The sequence below is a fragment of the Phaenicophaeus curvirostris genome, chromosome 6, assembly GCF_032191515.1.
Source record: "Phaenicophaeus curvirostris isolate KB17595 chromosome 6, BPBGC_Pcur_1.0, whole genome shotgun sequence".
Taxonomy (NCBI): Eukaryota; Metazoa; Chordata; class Aves; order Cuculiformes; family Cuculidae; genus Phaenicophaeus; species Phaenicophaeus curvirostris.
This window is the reverse complement of record NC_091397.1, coordinates 49,961,421-49,983,564: the sequence shown is the minus strand read 5'-3', so window position 1 is coordinate 49,983,564 and position 22,144 is coordinate 49,961,421. Positions and strand designations below refer to the sequence as shown.

General features: G+C 40.1%; 1 protein-coding gene across 7 annotated transcripts in view; it reads right to left on the bottom strand.

The window, feature by feature from the left end:
• Positions 1-13: 13 nt before the first annotated feature.
• The window catches only part of THRB (thyroid hormone receptor beta), a 171,559-nt gene continuing 149,428 nt past the window's right edge, over positions 14-22,144 (bottom strand). For 5 of the 7 annotated variants that reach the window (XM_069860124.1, XM_069860125.1, XM_069860123.1 and 2 more), the window contains 6 exons: positions 17,005-17,105; positions 12,931-13,078; positions 10,921-11,126; positions 8,354-8,500; positions 3,570-3,828; positions 18-2,127 (listed from right to left, as the gene is read on the bottom strand). In XM_069860124.1, the coding sequence (XP_069716225.1) occupies positions 1,886-2,127; positions 3,570-3,828; positions 8,354-8,500; positions 10,921-11,126; positions 12,931-13,078; positions 17,005-17,105 (1,103 nt within the window). In that variant the 3' untranslated portion in view covers positions 18-1,885. Of the gene's footprint in view, positions 2,128-3,569; positions 3,829-8,353; positions 8,501-10,920; positions 11,127-12,930; positions 13,079-17,004; positions 17,106-22,144 lie in introns of all 7 variants that reach the window. The other 2 variants (XM_069860120.1, XM_069860122.1) reach the window with 2 other exon arrangements.

Sequence of the window (22,144 nt, the reverse complement as noted above, 5' to 3'; positions counted from 1 at the left end):
AGTGATAACATCAGTGCTCAAAACTCATTACAGATGCACATCATATCAAAGAACAGGGGAACAAGACTCCATACCAATGGAAACATAGCCAATATCACTCTAAATGCTTTTCCAATGATACAGGGAGAAAGGGGTGAGAAGAATTTTACCTCTGACACATATATACTGTCTTCCACCTATAAGGTTAATTTTCCTGAGTATCAGATTTTCATGAGGGGAAAACATGTAACATACAGGTTTAGATATGGGCCATGAGCTTTGAAAGTCAACGCATCCACCCTAACAATGCCCACTGACTTGGCAGGCAAATATATCAATAAATAGCAGAGAAAGAAGCTGGTACAAACAGGTACACAACATGAAAGAACGTGGGGTATGAGGAAGTGTGAAATGTGAGAGATAATAAGTCTCTGGTTCTCAGGAAGAACAGAAGGATGCTTCTGATGTATCACACAGATTCAGAAAATAGTTGAACATCAAGTTTGTAAAACCCAGGGGCAACACCCCCGAGTGGAGATCGGTGACAGAGAGGAACCCCTACCTATAATGCCCTCATCACCGGCCTCCAAACATTCCAGGATTGTGAGTACTGGCTTGCAGATTTCGGGAGCAGGACATCCTGTCATTGCTCAGTTTGGTCTCTGGTAGTGCAGTTAGTGGAAATAAATTAAAGGAATCAAGAGAGAATCTAGCCAAATGAAACACATACAGACACCAAGGAGGGAGAACCTAGCTGATCAACACACATAACTGCACACACGCACAGAAGAGGGTAAGAGAAAGAGAAGAAAAAATATGGAAATACGTTTAAGACATCTGCTGAAGATTTGTAATTATATATATATAAAATTATATATATACGTGCATATAAACTTTATATATATATATAAACCAAAAGATTACTGCCAAGCAACACTATTTGTATTACTGGGATAAAGCTATACAGTGTTGTGTGTCACTAATAATACAGTTGGTTCCTGTCTCATTTGAAGGTCATCTTGCATGTTCCATTATCCTTGTCCTCATTCTGTGAGCATTCATATCCCTGAATAACTCCAAGGAAAGCCTGCTACTCTGACAGAAAGGCTTCTCCTTCACAGCGCTGAATTTTCCATGCATCTTAGGAAAAGCAGACCTCTCCAGTCTCAGAAAAAGCACCTCAGAGGATCAAATTCCCCTCTCTACTCCAACAGACCTTCCAGTGAAGGATCTTACTTAATACACATGGAAAAAAAATGAGTCAGTCCCTTCTAACACTCTGCATTATTTTAAGTGCTTCATTTATGGGGCACAGTTAAACTATCTGCTGGAGCAATCCTCAGATAATTATGAGATCACAATGATGATTCAGATCCTAGATCATAATGGGGATATTTTTACAACAGAAACAATCATGAAGACCAGAAATTTAATCTCATGGTCACTTAGCCCTGCAAAATGAAGTAATACTAGACAAAATTGCCAGGGTCAAATTAACAATACCTGTTCTAACTTTGAGGCCAATTTATTTTCTGCCAGTTCAATTACTCCCATATTTTCCACGCAATGATGTGTGTGAGCTGGTGACCACACAAGTGCTGGTGAATGAAATTGGTCTGTTTGTTTTTTCACTGTTAAGCTGTCAAAGCATTCACATCAAAGGACTGAAGAACAAATTGCAATAGTCACAAGTACCTGCATTAAAGGGATGTTTTCATCCATGTGTATACAACTGCCCCCAGCAACCCCAAACAAAAACTCACACAAAAGCCCAACCCCATCTCAAGAAACAGAAAAGAATCAAAGAAGAAGGAGATAAAACAGAGGTGAGAAGAGCTGGGCAACAGATGAAGTGACAGCCAGTAGTGCGACAGCGGAGGGGATGCGGAGAACCACTCCAGTCCCTCTAATCTTCAAACACTTCCAGGAACAACGGAGGGAAGAGTTCTGTGGGGCACTCCACCTTCATGTGCAGGAAGCGGCTGGCATGGCAGGCTCCGATCATTCGCAGGTCTGTCACTTTCATCAGCAGTTTTGGCCAAAAGTGTGCAACATGGTGTTTTCTGTAATTAATGTAGTGTTCGAATGCCAGGAGGAAACCCTCTTGACACTTTTCTATTCTCTCAATGCAAACAAGGCCTGGGCGATCTGTAGATGCAAACAAGCAGAATTGCTGTTATTATTTATTTACTTAATTTAATGAATCACTGATCATAAGACAAGAGAAATAGGACAATTCCATTGTTAGGAAAGAAAGGATGGAGATCGAGGACATCTGCCTCTGCCATGAACAAATTCTTTGAACCTGGACACCTCACTTACCAGTACAATCCCTGTAAAGCAAGGAAACGATCCTTCCCTTCTTCATCCATTGTCTGCTTTACCCATTTAACGTATAGCTATTTGGGAAGTGTTTCCTTACAGTGATTAGACAACGGATCCCTGATCTCAGGTAAGGTTTCCATCTGTATCTTACTGTGAAACAACTATTAAAGATCCAAAAAGAGTTTGCCTGTCAGACATCTGAAACACAGTTCTTTCCCATCTGTTTCGTTACAGTCTGATCAAGGCTTTGATCAAGCTTTGAACCACAGGTGAGTTACAAAGGAAACTGCTGTGGAGCACCAAGGAACAATAAAGGCCAAAAGTTTGGTAGACAGTCTCAACTGGCACCCAGATGGGTGCTAGGAAAGCTCCTTTCACAAGTCACTCTTCAGGAGACACTTCTGGGAAAGCAAGTCCACTGATCTGCCTTCTGAAACCCTTACTCACGTATCATCATGTAAGGAACTAAAAAGAAATCAAAATGTTTGGGTTGGGAAGGTCAAGTGCTGTGCTGTGATTATTGTAGAAATCTGTCCATCTCAGATGCAGTTAATGTTGTAAATCAGTGTCTATGCTTTGTTATTTAGTGTCCAATCTTCAAAGTGGTCTTAAAACAAAACCTTGCCAAATCTGCCACTGCCCAAGAATGGAATTTCCTCTCTGGGCTGGCACAGTCGGTGGAAGCATATTTGAAAACACAGTTGATAAGAGAAGGGAAGAAACTCTGGGAATCGTATGAAATGGTTTGTGTTGCTTCTGTATCATGCCACCGTGAGACCAGCTGAAAATGGACTCAGCATGGCGAATCAGCACAGCTCTTGAATGCCCGTTAGCAAGTGGTGGTGCTGTTAAGCAGGAAAAGAAGAAAGCAGGTCAAACTAAGCATATGAGACTGATAGAAACATGCATGAACTGTACTTCCTGCCCAGCGCAGGACAGCACTAAGGGAAAGAGGAAACTTATTGTACAGACAACTGTTGCTAGCTTTTCATTCAAGGCAAATTGGTTCAGAACCAGATCTGTCTTCTTTCTGATGGTCATCCCTACTTCCTCCCTAAGTACTAAAGATGGCAAGGCGTGTTACCAAAACCACTTTTACGCCCATTTTTTTCCTAGTGCTCACCAAAGTTGCAAGCTGCACTAGGATTTCGAGAGAGAATTTCTCCCACATTTCTCTAGTCAGTGCTACAAGGTCTAAGAAAGGCTTGTGACAAAACCTAAAGAGTTTTGAAACAGTTGGGGTTCTAACATACTTCTGTTCTCACCTGATGACATGAGCAGAACAGCTTGCAGAAGGGCAACCTCGGTGTCGTCCAGGTTAAATGAAGAAAGAGACATGCCCAGGTCAAAAATGGCATCAGACACTACGCCAAGACCCCCATTTTTCAGCTGGCCCCTTGTCACCGCCATCTCCCCATTTAGTGTTAAAGTCTCACTCTCGGGGTCATAACGAACTGCTGCTCGGAGAGACATTATCTCCATACAGCAGCCTTTCAGAAGGATGATCTGGTCTTCACATGGCAGCTGCAGAAATTATAAATGGTAAAGAAAAAGATGTATTTTTCAAACTGAGTTGGTTTTACAACTACAATAAATCCATGAGCATGAAGCTGTAGTTCATACCCCAGGACACTAATTTGCATAGTACAACTACCCCCCAAACACATTGCTGATCAACTAATTCCTGTGCACTGCAGAAACCTTCAAGAATTGCATTTGTGCTTCCAGAAACTGTTGTCAGGTTAACACCTCACACACCCTTGGAAAATCTAGTGATGACACAGTGGTAGGCAGGTGGTTCTGGACAAGACACTCAAAGCAAACCAAGCCAGTTCAGTTGCTGAGGTGAAGTGACTCAACTTGCAGACGTGCTGGTCTCCATGGGATCACCTAGTTTCTAGGAGCATTATAAAATTAAGTCCAATAAACTTTAAGAACATAGCTTTCCATTTTGCAGAACATTTCATGAAGTGCAAAGGGTGAAGCAGACCTGTCAAGTGCCTGGTTAGTGTAACATACACTGTTGGCTTTGTCCCTCATTAGCAGTGGGTCTAACTTAGATGGCCACGGTCACTCTTCTTGGCTGTTTACTTTTCTCTCTTCCACTCCTGAGCTCCCTCAGCTAACAACTTGGCATAACAGAATAAACTGCAATTGGGCTGGTAAAAACTCATTGCCAGCCATGCTTATTTCTCACCTGATCAGAAGAAAACAAAGACATTCAGGAGAGTGAACTGCTTTTAAAATAAAAGGAATGAAAAGAAAAATTATCTAGAAGTGATATCTCAATCAGTGGGGCACATGGTCTTAATTTTCATTGTCTGCTTAAACAGATAATTTATTAAAGTCTATTTAGCCTATTAAGGATGATTTCCCTAGACTCCCTACATTACCACTGGACATACAGAAAACGTTAGCTATGCTATAGCTCCAGTTTTATGCTGGTGCATAAGCTGTGATCTTCAGGATATGTGGATAGACTTGCCTGTTCCACAGCATTAAAGAAGCTAAGCTGTCAGAATTGGTGGAAGTAGGTTCTGTATTTATAAAGTATCACCAGAAAGCTGACACATTAGTGCTCTGTAAAGCATGTCTTTATGTTTACAAAGGTAATTCAATGATAGCAAAACCCACCAAGATTATTTTGAGAATGTCACTAAATAAAGAGCGAAGGGTCACGTATATGAAAAAGCAACTCATTTCTACTTGGACGGCAAGAGGGAAAATTTCATCCACTTCTGTTTCATATAAAGTTACTATATTTATCTGATTCACAGTTCAAAATGGGAAAACCCCCCACCAACTATGGATTTATATGGCAACTATGTACTTGCAAAGCCAATACATTGAGTTGGTGTAAAATGAAGTAGAGTTGATGCCAGACAGTTACCTAATGCAAGTGGGAAGCAGTTGCCTGTTAGAGAAAAGTTTTAAGCACAAAGCCATCTCTAGTCAGAAAAAATTATTTGAATCATGCAGCTATTTTTCCAGCAATGCCAGCTCCAGGTGTAAAATGTTTGATACACAAGAAAAATGACTCATCCTGTTTAGGGCAAATCACTTTCTCTGCACATCACAGTCAGCTCAGCAGCAGTGAGGGGAAGGCTGCAAAGGCACAGAGTCAGTCTTGCTACCCAACAGCAATGCCACCGTTTGGCTGCTGAGACTAAAGTAGAGGAAGAAACAAAGTAAGAAATAAAAATGATAATAAAAAATAAAATTATAAAAAAAAGAAGGAGTGAGAGAGGAGAGGGAGAGGACTGAGAGAGGAGAGGGAGAGGCTGAGAAGAGGGAGAGACTGAGAAGAGGGGAGGGGGGAGAGGGGGGAGGGGGAGGGGAAGGGGAAGGGGAAGGAGAAGGAAGGGGGAAGAATGGTGGTAAAGAGATAACAGTAGGGAAGATATTTCATGATGCTTCAGCTGTTTTGTTAGTGAGCTATTAAACCAATGAGAATTTCTCCTCCTGCTTGAACCTTCTTAAAACTTCTTTAAGGTAGTGGTGATCTGGCTGAGCTCATCCTTCACCTGCTTTCCTAATTCTGAAGGATGCATAAGACACCTGTTTCATGGATGCGACAACTCAGGTTTTATCTGCCAGTAGCAGCAGTTACCAAAGACAGGGAGCATGACTGTCAGTTCTGCTTGCACCTACATAGGTTTCAATGCTACCTACATCCACCACTGGGGTCAACAAATGTGACTAATTATCTGCCACATGTTGTCCTTCCCTTCTCTCCCTGAAAGGAGAAAAGGCAAAAGGCAGGAACCTGAGGTGCTCATGTCTACAGGACATACTAGCAGCCAGCACGCATGTAATGCAGCACTATGGAACTGAGCTGAGCTACCCTGAAGGGCGTTTATGCAGCTCCATCCAATGTTGAACCACTGATATCTGTGACACTTGAAGTCACATAACATTGATTAGATGCTCCTCAACCTTCATCTTCTAAGCAGGAGGAAATGCAAGAAGGAAGCAACAGCAAAAAGTGCCCAGATGAATGCTAAATTAACTTTTCCTTATACTTCAATTACTCAGGGCTTAGATTCTTGCTTTGAGGCATGGGTGCATGGATGCACACAGACTAAGCTGGGCACAGTGCTTTGCTGGCTTGCACGCATCCAAAGAAGAGAGCAGCTGTGAATATACAAGCAGTCATGGATGCTTCTTGATACATCCCTTCTTTACAGAAATTTACTACAGTCAGCCTAAGTCTCTGTGGAAATTAAGAACTGAGACAACGTTGAAATGTTCTGTATGTGCTATGGGAGAAATGAGGGCTTTTTCTCACAAACAAATCCCCAGCCCACATAGTGTTGCCTCTAAGAAAAAGAGATGGGTTAAAAGCCATAACTGAAATAAAGCTAACAGTACGGTGCCCCTTCAAAAAGGAGCAAATATTTGTAATTTTCTTTAGGCTACAGCAGGAGCTATACGACAACTTGGAGGACAGCTGTCCTATTCCTTTGTGTCCACAGCAAGTTGACCCTCACTCTGCCATCAGACGTCACTGTATGGAGGTCTCAGGTTTACACAGCGGCTCGGCTGTAAACAAAGCCTCTCCTAGCTGAGCTGCACAACCTAGAGAGGTCATGCCCAGTGACACCTCGACTCCTTCATCCATGTTTCTTGCCCAGCTCTGACATAAGTGGGCTCATGGTAGCCAGGAGGGGTAGGAGATGTCAGATGGGCACTGCAGTCTGTGTGTGACTGGCAAAGTTTTCTAAATTAAAAAGACTGGCTTGGTGTGTCACTGCAACTTCCCACCAATGCATGCCAAATCAGAGGAGACAGGTTCCCTCAGACATTGAATACTGCAGGGGCCTTTTGATCTATGGACACATTTCTTGTATTTTAAAATCTTCATGTTTGGTCACTATTTCTCTTTCTTGGCTGATGGAGCCAATGCTGAGGTTAGCCAGGGAGAGCTATTTACACTATGCCAACTATTAGTATTTACCTCTTGTTCGGTAGGTGCCAGAGGACATAAAGAGCTGTCCTTGACTGACTTTAAAGAAAAGCTGCCAGACACAGAAAAGTAAAAAGCTATAGTCTTAAACTTCCTTCTTGACTGATGTTTAGTCATTAGGAGGGAACACAGTTCATGAGTTAGGGAGCCTGATGAATTCATAGACCATGGTCACTCCCATTTTGAATGTCATTCACTAGGCATTTCACCAGCAGAGCCAAGAGCTGCTCTGCAGTGTGGGCGAGCGGGCAGGCCTTCTTCCATGGCTGGATTTGGGTTATTTTCATCCTAAAACTCCTATGGTTCTGGATCGTATGAGACTCACAAGACTTAAAATTACTAAATTTATTAAGATTGTTAACACTGAAATATTATTTCAGGACGTAGTTCTCATAACATTTTTAAGTTAGGAAAAAAAATATCATCAGCAATTGCATCTGATCTCTCAATAAAAATGACACCTCAGTATAAAGGAGATCAGCCTAAGGCCTCTGTATTCCTAATGTGCAATCAAGTCTATTTGAGTCTATTTACTGCATATTTTACATGTGAATATCTGCCTGGAAAGACAATTCATCACTTTCACTGACTTAATGCACAAACTCCCTGTTCAGGAAAAGCATGCCCAGGGAATACAATGTGCTAAGTTCCTTTCCTGGATAGATATGCTTTCCTGAATTTGAAGAATTTACTACTGAATAGATCCAACTCCCCAATACCGTACCTGCCAAGGAGTCAGAAAGCACAGAGAGAACTATGTGCTATAAGAGCTGATTAAATGTATCAAAGGTGCTTCTAGACAGTCTCTTTTTGCTTATTTGCTTTGTTCACGGCCACCTCTAAAGACACATTCGAGTCCCTAATGAACCGTGATAACTTCTAGATCAACAAAATCAGGATTTCAGTAATCACAGGGAAAAAAGACCTCATAAAAATCCAGATTGCTCTATTCAGGCCCATCTATTTTGAACCTCTTAATTTTTCTGATTTTAAGCAGTTTATTTTTTAGTTCCAGGCCAGGAGTATTTTGAACAGTTTTTAATGACAGGCATATAAATGAGGAGTGCAAAGAAGTTTTCTTACCTCACAAAACATAGGCAACTTTTTGGCAAAATCCACCACTCTTGTAATCGCTGGTGTGATAATTTTTGTAAACTGGCTGAAGGCTTCTAAGTCCACTTTCCCACCTTCTGGGGCATTAACTATTGGTGCCTGCCCAATATCTTCTGGCTAAGGATATAAACAAAGGTATTTAAAAGAACAACCTATCTTAGCGAAAGCGTTTTATACTCTAAAAGAAGTCCTGCCTGCTGATGGAAGATATGCTAAAACAAAAAACAATACTACTGACTTTATAAGTAATGCCCATTATGTCACAAAATGTGAATTTGTTTGTCAGGCATTTGTGAAAGAGGTGACTGCACAGAGAAATGCGTGACCAGCAAGCTGTTATCCATCCTGTGTGGGCAGCTGCATTTTTGTGCACATGCAGTTTCTTCCTTGTACCTGTATCAGAATATTTTGTGGGTGTAACTTATGCATTTTCTTCTTAAAAATATAGACATGTTCTTGTTTTTTACATGTGCTGAGAACTCCCAAGGTTCTCTAAAAGCGAAGGGAGCTGAGGTGACCTGTTACCCCAGAGAAGGTACTCAGAGCTTTGCAGAATTTGGCTCTTTCACCTACTTGAAGTTCTGCAATCCTTCCCAGAACAGATTGTCTTGTATCACAGAGCTTCAGGCAACTGCCAAGACCTGTTTCCAAAACCAGGCTAAACCAGCTGATGACTAAGAATGGGCTAACACAAAGCTAATCTGGATAAAGTGCCTAGAATTTGAACTTGTCTGGGTACCATTTTCATTTAAAATCATCTTGTGCATAACTTCAGCCCAAGGCTTCTCCAAAAGAGAGAAAAACCCCTATATTCTGAGGGTTTCAATAGGGACAGACAATGAAATAGTGTCAAGAAGAATCTGTGATGAGTGTTTTTTTAATTCTAATTGCACTTCAACTTGTTCACCTGGTTTTACGACAGTTTGCCGATGTTACTGTGTGTTGTAAAATCAGGCGTATCAAAGCTATTCTGTTCACTAAGTGTGACTTCGTGGTTGTAAAAGACCTGCCAGCCCCCATGCAGAGCTTCCATTTTGTTCACATTAGAGTAAAAAACTGGCTAAAACCCAGAGAAGTCCTTTAAGACTGATGGACTTCATGACATTTATATAAGGACGCTTTAACAGTGGGGGTGCTGGAAGTGCTGTCTATAATAAAAACTTGTGCTCAGCAGTTTTTTTAAAGCAACACGTCATAAAAGATCATTCCACAGCTATGTCACCAATCTGAATCCAAATCTAACTTCTTTCAAGAAAAAATTCAGCAATGCATTAATAAAGCAAGCACCAATTGCAAAGGGACAATGAGGAGGACTGGGTTCAATTACCTGATGGTTCCTAGTAAAAAAATCAAAATAATCCCATTTCTAGGCTACTTTTATCCCTGAACCTTAGGAAACTAAACCACATAGTCTATGTGCTCATGATAAACAACCTTCACAATTTTCAAGCAAGAAGACCAAATGCTTAAAGCCACATATAACATTGTTAGGGAGCACCCTAACCAGCACCACAAACCTTGCTGTGCGGCACCACTTGAAAGTGTTGCTTCTTGCCAGTGATCACTGGCTGTGGTTTCACGACTGCACGCTGCTACGAACATGCAGCCATTCATACAGAAATTTCAGCAGTGCTGCTGGAATTAACAAAACACTACAGAAGAGATCAGCTGGCTTGAATATGTAGTTTCACTTAGCAATTTAACAGTGGGTTGAGATTCCCATGATGAATGAGGCAGTAGGATTCTTGACTTGAGAAAAAAAGAATATGATGTGGTATATACAGACTGCTAAAGACCCCTGTGTATTCCTGACATGCAGCCTATAATCCCTCTTCTGTGCTATATAAGCATTTTGTATCCTGCATTTATTTCCTTTAAAAATCACTTGAGAAAAATCAAATAAATCCTTTTCTAAGGCTGAGCATCACAAATCGCCATTTATTTTCTGATCCTTTGTTACAGGCTGACAACTTCAGTTGTCTTGTAGTCTGCAATCCCAATACCATAATGCATGCATCATTCAGCTTTCATAGAAATTCATTTTTCTTTGCCAGATTTATTTTAATTAATGTGTTCGCTCTGGAACCAGTTATTAATACCAGTTAGTAATAAAAAATACCAGCTGTCACCTGAAACTTTACATTGTTTTAACACTTACAATATGTTGTATGCTAGTCCCTCCTACAGACAACTATCCTTAGAGATAATCTATAAAAAATGGTACAACATGCATTATAGTTTACTGCTGCTGTTAAACAGGAGTGAAATGATTTTTCTACTTTTTCTCATCACAGCACATGAAAAGTATCCAGCTGGGTAAGCCTTAACTCAACAACATACTATTTATCTTTTGAAATACAGGATCTGATCAAACACTGAGCTTCAGGCAAGAATAAGCAAGTAATAATCATAAAAATCATACATTTTTCATATATGTCAATATACTGGCAGATAGACTTTCTTCGGGGTTGCATTGTTGGGAAAGGAGACTTTAGAAAAAAGAAAGGAACTTGACTCCAAGAGAAGGGATTTCTTACCAGAAATTTCCTTTTCTGCTTCCAGTGGCTCCCTTGTGCATTTGTGGCCACGTGTGCTTCAGTAACAATTTTGATGAGCTCCCACTCTTCATCTGTTGGCTCTGGTTTGTGCCCAATTGTTTTCTGCAGCTCCTCCCGACGTCTCTTCTCTCGATTTTCTTCTATCAATTTCCTCTTTGCCAACCGCTTGTTGTCATCCAACACCACTAGCAAGTGAAAAAACCATAAAAAATGGCAGGAAGCTCTTTAAAGTTTATGGAACTTCGGTCTTTTCTATGCCTGAAGTGCTAATTGATTACAAACACCTTAACCGATCAGCAAAAAGCAACTTAGGTAAGACTCACAGTCGACTTAGTTCTCATTTCTTCCTCCAGATTTTATTTTCTTAGAAGCCTGGATTGCAGAGAATGACTTACCCGCTTGGTAATGTGATGTAATACTACCATGGCCTTCAATGGCTTATTCCACCAATAAAACTAATATGTAAAAGCTTTGTGAGGACTCAGAAAAAGTCCTCCAATAATGCACTTGGAGTAATCAATCCATGTTGGGAAAGATGAACTTTTGTTTTCTTTAAAGTAGCATCAGTACTGCTCTGAATTGTGTAGAATGTGCTCTTGTAAGCCAGCAGAAAGTAACATGGGTTTAAGAAAGAAAAAGTACATAGATGAGTGGGCTTATTCACAAGAGGCTCAGCTATCAGTTGTATGAGACAATCAGAAACAATCTGCCACTGGTTCTTCCCGTAAGACCTGCAAATGGTGCCATTCTGTGGCTTTCCCCTAGAGCCTTGCTACCTCCAGCGACGCCAGACAAACAGAGCCCAGGGCTGCACATCTCTGACTATCACTGAACGTTTCATCCCATTTTCCACAGGAATGTGAACAGGTCATTTAAAACAGACTGGCTCATTTTAGCAGAGGAGGATCACTCTGATCCTCAAGTGGTGGCAGGCAGGTAGGAACACCAACAGCCCCACTTCCATGCTTCTGCTCACCCATGTTAACTCAAAGGTGGGAGAGATGCTTCTCAAATTGGGGGACAGCTGGTCAGTCTGCTTTGCTCAGTGACAGCTCCTTTGGAGCATACGTAGGTGCAGCTCACAAAGGCCACGCCAGCTTCATGGTATTGACACTTGCTGGTCAGAAGCAGACTTGGACAAACTTCTCACTCTGTACAGCTGCTGCCTGGTTGATGCTCACCACTGCCTGTCTCATCAGACTGGGCTGGGTGCAAACTGGTGACCCAGAGTTATTCAGCCTCTCTCCTGAAGGTCTACCCGGCCAAAATGAAATTGTGTCATTTCTTTATTTCCCTCTAGACAGAAGGCACCGTTCTACATTACATTAACAATAAATATTCTAAGCTAGAATTTTCAATTGTTTATCAGGCCTGTTTTCCTGACAGTTCTGCAGAGGATTATGCTGGTAACAAACATTAACATTAATGCACAGGGGGATTTACAAGACTTCCTCCCATTTGCACTAATTGAAGTTATTGGTGTAAATCCCTGTGCAATGGTGGGAAAAGAAGACCCCTAAGGGTTAATCTTACAGCCATATGTTCTAGTTCTTTAGAATGAGAGCCAAATACTTTGCAGTAGATAACTTCTTCAGGGCTAAAAATAAAACAAACAACTGCAGGATGACTCATACAATGACATTCAATTTCACACCCTCCAGAATTTTCTAAACAAGATGTTTTTTTTTTTCCAAGTGAAGTATCCATCCAGATGCATTTCTCTCTCCTTTCCTACAAAGAGTGAACATTCCTGCTGTTACTCAGCCTGGTAAGGCCAGGAGAAGGTGCAGTCTGGTGAAAGATAAACAAAAAATTATAGCCCTATGAAAGTTCCTTGATGCAATGAAAATAATTCCCCAGGACGATTTATTCAAAATAAAAAAGTGCTGGCAGTTCTGCTGTACTTTTAACAATCTTCATCAATCAACATACTTAAAGCAAATGCACAAGTTAAAAAAAAAAGAAAGAAACCCAGAAAACTATACTTACAATCTGTTGCCATGCCAACAAAGATACATTTTTTGAAGCGACATTCCTGGCACTGATTTCTTGTTACTTTGTCTATCACACATTTTCCTTCATATTTACAGGAATAGGTTGGATGGAGGTTTTTCTGAATGGTTCTTCTAAAAAAACCCTAAGTGCAATAAATAAATACATTGGAAAGCGTTAGCCTTGTGCAATTTTTTTCATCTTGGGAAACACTTTGGTTTGGTAGGAATGTACCTAAGTATGCAAGATAAAATACTGAATTCCATGAAACTCTCAAAAAAGGAAAAGAACAAACCAGTTTTATAGTGTATAGCATTTATTTTCTGAGTTTCACGGAACATTTCCTCCCTAAAAATTAAACAATATAGGCATGTTACATAAGTAAAGGCATAAGGAATACTGTTTGAGGGACAAATATTGCCTGTATGTCTTCTCGAAGTCTTATATTTCTGTGTGCTAAATTTTACTGTAGTTGAACTAAGGGGTTCATTTTGAGGGATAAGAGGCATGTACATACTTTTAATCAAAAGGTAGCTTCTGCACAAAGTAAGAATGGTAGTGTCTATGTATTAATAAAGGATTAGGAAGGAACAGTTCTAATCCCTCCTTTCCATCAAGCCAAATAACAAATCAGCCAACCAAATCTCAGCAAGACTAAGAAATTCACAAACACAGTTTACCCAGTCTTTGAGTTTGGTTGTTAAAAATGAATCTATAACTTTAAAATTATCTGTATTTCTAAAAAGAGGGTTAATTTGTATTTATCACAAAGTACTGTATTCAAAGCAAACATCACCAAAAAGCTCTCTCTCTCTCTGAATCAATTAATCTATCTATCTATCTATCTATCTATCTATCTATCTATCTATCTATCTATCTATCTATCTATCTATCTATCATAACATACTACATTGCCAATTGCAACATGGATACGAGACCAGATCCTAAGCTCATGCAAACTAGCGCAGTTCCACTGAACTGACATCTCACAGATCCTGGCCTTAGGTAAAGAAATCAGATACAGCTTATCTCTGAACCTTACAGACCTAATCCTGGTACTAATTTCAACAGGGCTTTTCTCACTGACTTCTACAACAGCTGGATAAACCTCCTAAGACCACAGCAATACAGACAAGACAGGCTGTAAAAGAAGAAATTTAGACTTTACTTTAATTGCAAGTTTCATCCTTGAGACTGTCTACAATCCGCCATGCAACTTGGGACCACCTTGACATTGAGACCACACAGACCTTGGTCCTGTTTGACTGAAGCCACTGTGAATGGTTTTGATTTTAGTGAAAACAATGGAAAAACTCAAGTGAGATGGGATTTTACCTAATGAATAGTCTCTTCAGCTGGGATTTCATCTAATGAATGGTCTCCTCATGAGACCAAAGGTCTGTTTTAATCATGTTAAATAACACTCGGTAAAATCTTATAGCAGTGTGCAACTTCTTTTAGCACAGAACATTGAATTAAGACATATGGATATGTCTGTAATTGAGTTTGAGCTCCTAACTCCTGTGAAAACACTAAGTGTCTTTTCCCTCATTAGAGTTTTATCTTACAAGATTCAGCTTGAGCTAAGAGTACAACACTTTCTTCCTTAATAATAAAGAAACCTGAACTCGAGTTGCATAAAGCATGTGTGTAGCCTTTGCAAGTATGAGGCCTATTGGGTTGAGTCAAAATCCGGTAAAGCAAAGGCAAGATGACCTTATGTGAGGTCTGGATCAGGTCTCAAATTCTCAGCTAACCAACAACTGGATTTAGATCTGCTCTCAACCTTGTTGCAGATTCCTAGAGACACAACATGCCCCTCTCTTCCCTAAAGAGCAAAGACGGCTCTGGACATCCAGGGATATGGAGTAATCTCTAGTTAGAGTGAAAGATGGAAAAATCTCTGATAAATCCCAGAAAGCAATACCGGACTTCTATTTTCCAAATCTTACAGGAAACTTAATGTAGCTCTAGCTTTACCATGGCAACGCCCTTCATCACCTGTGTTGGGATCAGAACTTTTCATCTTCCCATTTCATTGCATTTCTGAGCAACTGTTTGCAAAAAGTCTCTTTGATCATCTCTAAATACAATGCGATAAGGAAGCTGTTCTCTGTATCTGTCCAAACACTTCAGCACAGAAGTGTTATTTTCATCAATAAAAGAAAACATACTTTCTTGTAAGACAATTACTCTTTTACTAACTTCCTTTACTATGCCTGCATGTAGCAAATAGATGCAATGGGTACGGTCCAGAGAAACATTTCAGTGATGTCAGAACTCACTGTTGGTTTATTTGTCTTCAAATTCCCTACAATTTACTCTTCCAATACAATATGTGAGGATGCTATATTCATGAAAGCACTTGCCAAAGAAAATTCTTAGCTGTCAGTCTTGATTAAGGTTGCTACAAAATTAAAGTGAGTTTGAGTGGAAGCAACTAATAAATGTCAAATTCACTGAGAATCAATTATATATAACTTTGCTGATAAATCATACAATTTGAAATGCGCATGCAGATCCTCCAAGGTATGGGTTGAAATTGCCTACACAAAAACTCCCATCTTGTATAATGAATACATTTGCAAGAAGAACAACAAAACAAACCAAAAAAGGCTGTTGGTAAGCCAATTGTAAGTAGGAGAAAGAAATTAATTGCTTTTTGCAAACTGTTAGCTCAGTTCCTTGTGCACATAAGCGTTATTTAAATTGTACAAGAGACAGAAGAACTGTATCTGAAGATAAAAGTAGATTTTGTATGCTATATTGTTAAAATAGTGGGTGGGCATACAAACAAATACTTCAGTTGGAGTAACAAAAACCTTAGTAGGAAAACTGGTGAAAGACAGAGCTGTTCAGCTGACAGAAACAATATTTCATAATGCCACAGTGTGGTTTACTTCTCATTATATCTGAGTTAAGTCATATTCACATATTTTATGTATTGTTATCATCTGGTATAAGGGATGCAAACGTGCAAGAATTACTCATTCAGTTCCATTTTTTTTCAGATGCATTTTTTCATACGTATTATGGATATATGTGTACAAAACCATTATGAATATTGCCAGAATGCTGCTATACATGGGATTTTTAGGTCTTTGTGCTTGTCATAGAAGTAACTTAGGACAATGCTGTACAACTGAAAGAACTGCTTCAACACAAGAGTTACTGTCACGTGGAGCTCTAAAGCCAATCCAAACCCAAAATCTGAGATCCAAAATACCAGACTTTGGGGATGAATAAAATATGACTTATGTGGCTTGGTCCCATGACACTATTCCATGACATGTGTGGTCCCATTTGTTTAGAAAAAAATTTTTTTTTTTTATTTTCTGCAGGAAAAAAAATAGCTTTCTTACAGGATCTCAAGCAAGTCAAGCAAATTTATGGCAGGAAATCATGTAAGATGCACCCAATCACAATACTCAATTTTTCTTTTATTTACTTGCCTTAAGCAATCTCTTTTTTTTTTTTTAATTTTGTGTGTAGCTTTGGAGAAGCAATTTAGGGTTGAAAGCACATTTCAATATGCTTAGGTCCAAATTTTTTTGTAACGCTTTTCACAGGGTGTAAATGCTTCCCAAAGTGATGGATGTTACTGTTGTATGAGCATGTGGAAGGGATTTTGATTTTTCCTTCTTCACAGTGACGATGAGAGGCACAGGAACACTGTTAATCACAACAGACTCTTCATGGTCATAGGCAGAATCTCAGCTACTGCATAAACAGCTTCACTGGAGTTGCTGGGAGTATGCCGATGTACGCTGACTGAGAACATGGCCAAAGAAACATTACAAAATGGAAATGTAAAAGCTAACAGTTAAACAGCAACAACAAAAATCTAAATTTCTTGTTTTCTTCTCAGAAGCAAGTACTGCAAAATCATCTATATTCCTTATGCATATGAAGAGCAGCGGCATAGCCAGATACGGCTTATCATCAGTACTGGATGTTCTTATTCGCTTCTAATCTGTCTTTGTTTTATTTGACAGCACAGTTCAGGAAGTCTGTATAATGGAGGAGCTGGAGAGCTATTTCTGATTCCCACTTTCCCACCGTGCCGTTTACCTTGCAGCCTTCGCAAGTGATGCAGCGATAATGATATCCGGTGGCTTTGTCCCCACATACTACACATAGCTCATCCTTGTCTAAGTAACTGGGTATATACCCTGTAAAGAAAAAGAGGACATGGCATGTATACTCGATATAAAATGATATGATATATTTGATATAACAATATTATATTAAAATTCACTTGTCTATCTGAACTCAACAAATGTCCTGTATAAAAAGCTCATACTAACAATGTTACAGACTAATTTAAATGTAATCTATAATATTTTCTACTTTTCTTACTGTTTCAGCTTCTACTGGTCAAGAGGGAGAAGCTAGAACATGATTGTTCTCTCCTGAGGAAAATACTACTTCATAAAACTAAATAAATTTACTTATACCTCAAAGGTTTCGACATGAATAAAAAACCAGCTGTGAGACATAGAGAATATCCCTCTATCCTATTTCACAAAAGCCTGATATGCTTGTGTACTGACAATGAGATCCCAAGTTGCACAGCGATTCAGAGAGCTTGCCATAAGGAATATTTACTGAGAGATAGTTTGTTTCAAAACAGCTCTCCAGGTGAGGTTAGAGAAGTACCAGCAACAGAGAGCCCAGGCTGTATCACTCATAGCTTACCTATGACTGTGTACTGCAGGCGTGTACTGCGCGTACTGCAGGAACATTTAATATAGCCTGAATTTATGTGGGTATTCAAATATGTGTGTGTGTATGTGCTCGTGTGTTAGAATGACATTTTCTCTTCTGAAGTGGTTTATCAGATGCACAACAAATGAAATCAAATATTACTGCTATGACAAATGTTAGCAATGCTTGTTTTTTTTCCCACAACATTTGTTTTGATAACATAAACATTTTTCCAATTGGAGCAAGAATCCAAAACAATTCTTATGGCAACCCAAAAGTAATTCTAAACTAAGGAGAACTTTTAATCAGGGTACAATACAGACTCAAAATTTAAGTGTACCATGACTCATAATTAGTGGACTCAAGGTACATAACTTTTCCTTCTGCCCTTTCTGGTCAACTTGTGCCAGTGATTGGTCACCCTCACTGTAAAAAGAAAATATTACTTTATTTCTATTTGTGTGCATTGTCTCTTGTCCTGTCACACAGCACCACTGAGAAGAGTCTGGTACTGTCTTCTGCTTGATGGGGGATCAGGTATTTATATACATTGATGAGATCACACTTGAGCCTTCTTTGCTCCAGGCTGAACAGCCTGAGCATTCTCATTCTCTCCTCACAGGACAAATGCTCCAGTCCCTTCATCATCTTTGTGGCCCTTTGCTGGACTCTGTCCCGTATGTCCATGTCTTTCTTGTACTGGGGAGCCCAGAACTGGACCTGACACTGAAGACGTGTTTCCCCAGAGCTGAGCAGAGGAGAAGGATCACTTCCCTCACCCTGCTGCTGTTGATCTTCCTAATAAAGATGCTGTTGACCTTCCTTGCTTCAAAGAAACACTACTGGCTCATGTTTGACTTGCTCTCCACTGGGAACCCCCAAGTACTTAAATGCAAAGCGCTTCCCAGATGGCTGGCACCTGGTCTGTACTGCCACATTTATTCTTCCTCCCTCAGTGCCGGATTTGGCATTTTCCTTTAATGAACTTCAAGAGATTCCTCTCATCCCATCACTCCAGCCTTCCTAGGTTCTCTGAATGGCAGTACACCCAAGTGGTGCACTAACTACTCCTCCTAGTTTTGCATCACCTGCCAACAGTCTGAGCACAATTTATGAGCACAGTGAGGAACAGTCCCTTGGATGTGGCTGCCTGCAACACTAACCTTTCCACTGGCCCACTGAACCCATCTGTAGCATCAAAGATTAGACTAGACTTCAAGTTTGTTGTCGTTGTGCAGCCCTCACACCAGCATAGTTTGGTACAGCCTGGGGACTCTTCATAGAATCACAGAATCACCGGGTTGGAAAAGACCCACCAGATCATCAAGTCCAACCATAATTCTTCATGCCGCAGTCACATGGAGGACAACCAGCAACAAGACTCAAGGCAGCAGAAGGCTGTTAGAGGATACCGCAAGGTTGGTGGACATCATCTTCCTCCGACTAATGTGCCAGTCATCTTAGAAGCAGACAGCTCAAATGAAAGTGCCTTCCTAGAACTACACTTGCCAGAGGTTCTCCAAAAAGAAAAGCCCACATCAGAGACAAAATACTTGAACTTTCTGGAGGCTGATGAGTAGATTAGGAGAAAGTAAATAAGGAAAAAGGCACGAAGCATTTGTATGGTCTACTTTGTACGTCCAGTTTGACCACAACTATGAGAACCTCAAATTATAGAGGGACATATATCTCTCTTATTTAACATTGGGAAGCAGGAATACTCCAAAGCCATTATTGGATACCTGCATCTGAGGTTTGCCAATATTCCTACTGGCATCTGAAATGGGAGTGGGAGAAAGAACAGAGAACTTACTGATGTATTACACTCATCTACAATATGGCAAAAGATCAGATTTACATTCAAGTTATACTTCTCCTTTATGAACAAGTTGGATAAAGACTGGTGGGCATGTGGAACTGTTTCTGTGACCTTGAGCGAAGACAGACAGCAGGGTTTCGACTCTAATTTACATCACTGACTCCAAACGGACATTATGTCAGTGGGGGATTAGCAGAGGCTATTATCTCCATCCTGCCCCGCTTTTGCTCACACCTGCCTCTGCCTTTGCAACACGCACAACGCAGAGTGGACACAGGAAGCAGCAGAGTCAGCAAAGGGATGCAGAATTTTCCACTACATTTCTTGCAAGGATTAATGGTTTCTTGATATTGCTGGTTACTGCTATTCATGAAACGCAGACCTAGTGTAGCATAGACAATGTCCTCTAAAATTCAGTATCCCCGATTTGTTTCCTCAAGAATTACTTCTGAATTAAATGCCTTGATATTTTATAAAGTATATAATCCAGTTAGCACTGCTCATGTAATGGCAGCTTTATTCTACTGGAGGAGGAGACCACTCATCTAAACTGCTTCCTTAAATACATACAGTAGCTTGCACATGTGACCACTGATGTCCATCCCCTTGGAGTTCCATGACTTTATCCAACCCAGGAAACAGTCTCCAACCTGGCAGAAGAGACAAATCTCCTACAGGCACTCCTAGTCAGAAATTAAAAATGGCATCCTTACATCCAACCACATTCCCAATTTTGCTGTATCAGAAGTGATAAGTGCCAGTTATTTAAGCTATTCAAATGTTCAATATTATGTTCATCACTTCTCCAGGATTGCACCCATGTCACAAGGTTAAGTACTTACTATGAACTCTTCTACTGATTGAACAGGAAACATGGATAGAAAACTCTTATCCTAAGAAATCATTTGCAATAAAATTGTGCAATAAATACTTTTTTCTTTCTATAATGAATCTGGGATTGCTATTAACACTTCTGGGTATTTTTAACCCCCTTCCAACAGCTAATTGGATCAGAAAGTAGAAAAACCGGACCTTCAACAGTGTTTTAAAGATATAGAAGTCAGACAAACAGACATGCCAAGAGGAATAAGGAACCTACATTCAGTTCTTACAAACCATAATGTCCACTGTAAATAATTTCTAGTAGCTGCCAATACCCAGACTGATCTCTGCATAAATTCAATGCAATTTCATTTGTAAGACGTGCAGATAATCAGCCTCAATGCATTCGTACTGCTGCTCGGAGTTAGAAAAAATACCAGCAGGAGGAAATTCAACAATGTGATTCTAAACTTGGTACCAGCATGGAAGCTATGAAGAGTGCAATAGATATTCTGGGGGAAGCCGTGGATGGCAGCAGAGTTGGATGGTTCAAGGAAGAAGCAGAGCAACAGATTTCTCTCACTCCTTGCAGCACTTGGGCACAAGAGAGGAGGGGCAGACTAACAGGCAACTCTCTCTCACATCAGCAAGTACTTTGGCATCTTGTGTGTTTAATAACTCTGAACTAAAAAAAAAACCAACTCATATGTGGAAGAAGCAGATAGCAGACAGAATGATCGAGGTACTCTCTATCAAAGAAAAAAGTCTGATGACAAATCTCATGGGAACACTGAGGAGGTTCCTGTTTCTGGTTTCGTATTACATTGTGTATTTCTTGGTCAAAACCTACTAAATAAATAACTAAGAGGAACCATTCAAGAGCAACACCAGTCTCACTGAACTGTACCATAATAGCCAATATCGTTCCTTGGTCTTTCAAATCTCTGTCTATTGTATTCTGCAATTCTCATTCTCATTTGCTGCATCCTCAAAGTTAACTATCTATCAGGTTCACCCCTTTACCCAAGTTGGACCTTTACTTTGAGTGGAGAATATCGATGAGTGACCTTGACCTGCCATTTCTGGTGTTCCCTCTGCAGCCTAAATTAACTTTTTTGCTCCTCAGACTCCCACCTGTCAGTCTGCCTAACTTTTGTGTCTTGGCACAGCTAAGTACTCAGCAGGACTAATTGCCCCCATCTAGAAGAATATGTTGTATAATCCATTATAATCAATCTTGATGGTGATGTACAATATCTTTTAAACCACAACTGTAGCTTGTAACATCCTTTGACGAGCTATGGCAAGAAACAATTCCCTTTGACACGAATATGCGCAATGAGACTGCCCCAGCAGCTGTAAGGTCAGAACAAGGTCTGCTAACCTATGCTGTCATCTGAGGTACAGCCTACACTCTCAAATTTTTTTGCAGGAATGACACCATTTGCAGGAATGACACCATAAAGCAGTATATGTGACCCTGCACAGTGTAACAGATTGGAGGGACACAAACGAGACACTCGGTGGCTATTCCTGCCCAGTGCACTCAGCTCCCTCCAACAAGACAAAAAAAAAGGTATTTAAATGAAAACAACCCCTGAAAGATGATACTAGTTTTCCCCTCTGTAGCTGGCACACAGTAGAAAAAAGGCATGTTTTGAGAAAAGTAAAGAACTGATTTAAATTTTGTTAGAATATCATTACATAGACTTGACATGTCCATATCTCTGTCTCTACAGACAATGTAATATTGGCTTAAGAATTAAGCCAAACCTTAAAAAAAATCTAGGACTCAAATCATATTTTACTACCAAACAACAATATGAGCCGCATCAGCACAAACAAATTATGTCTGTATACTAT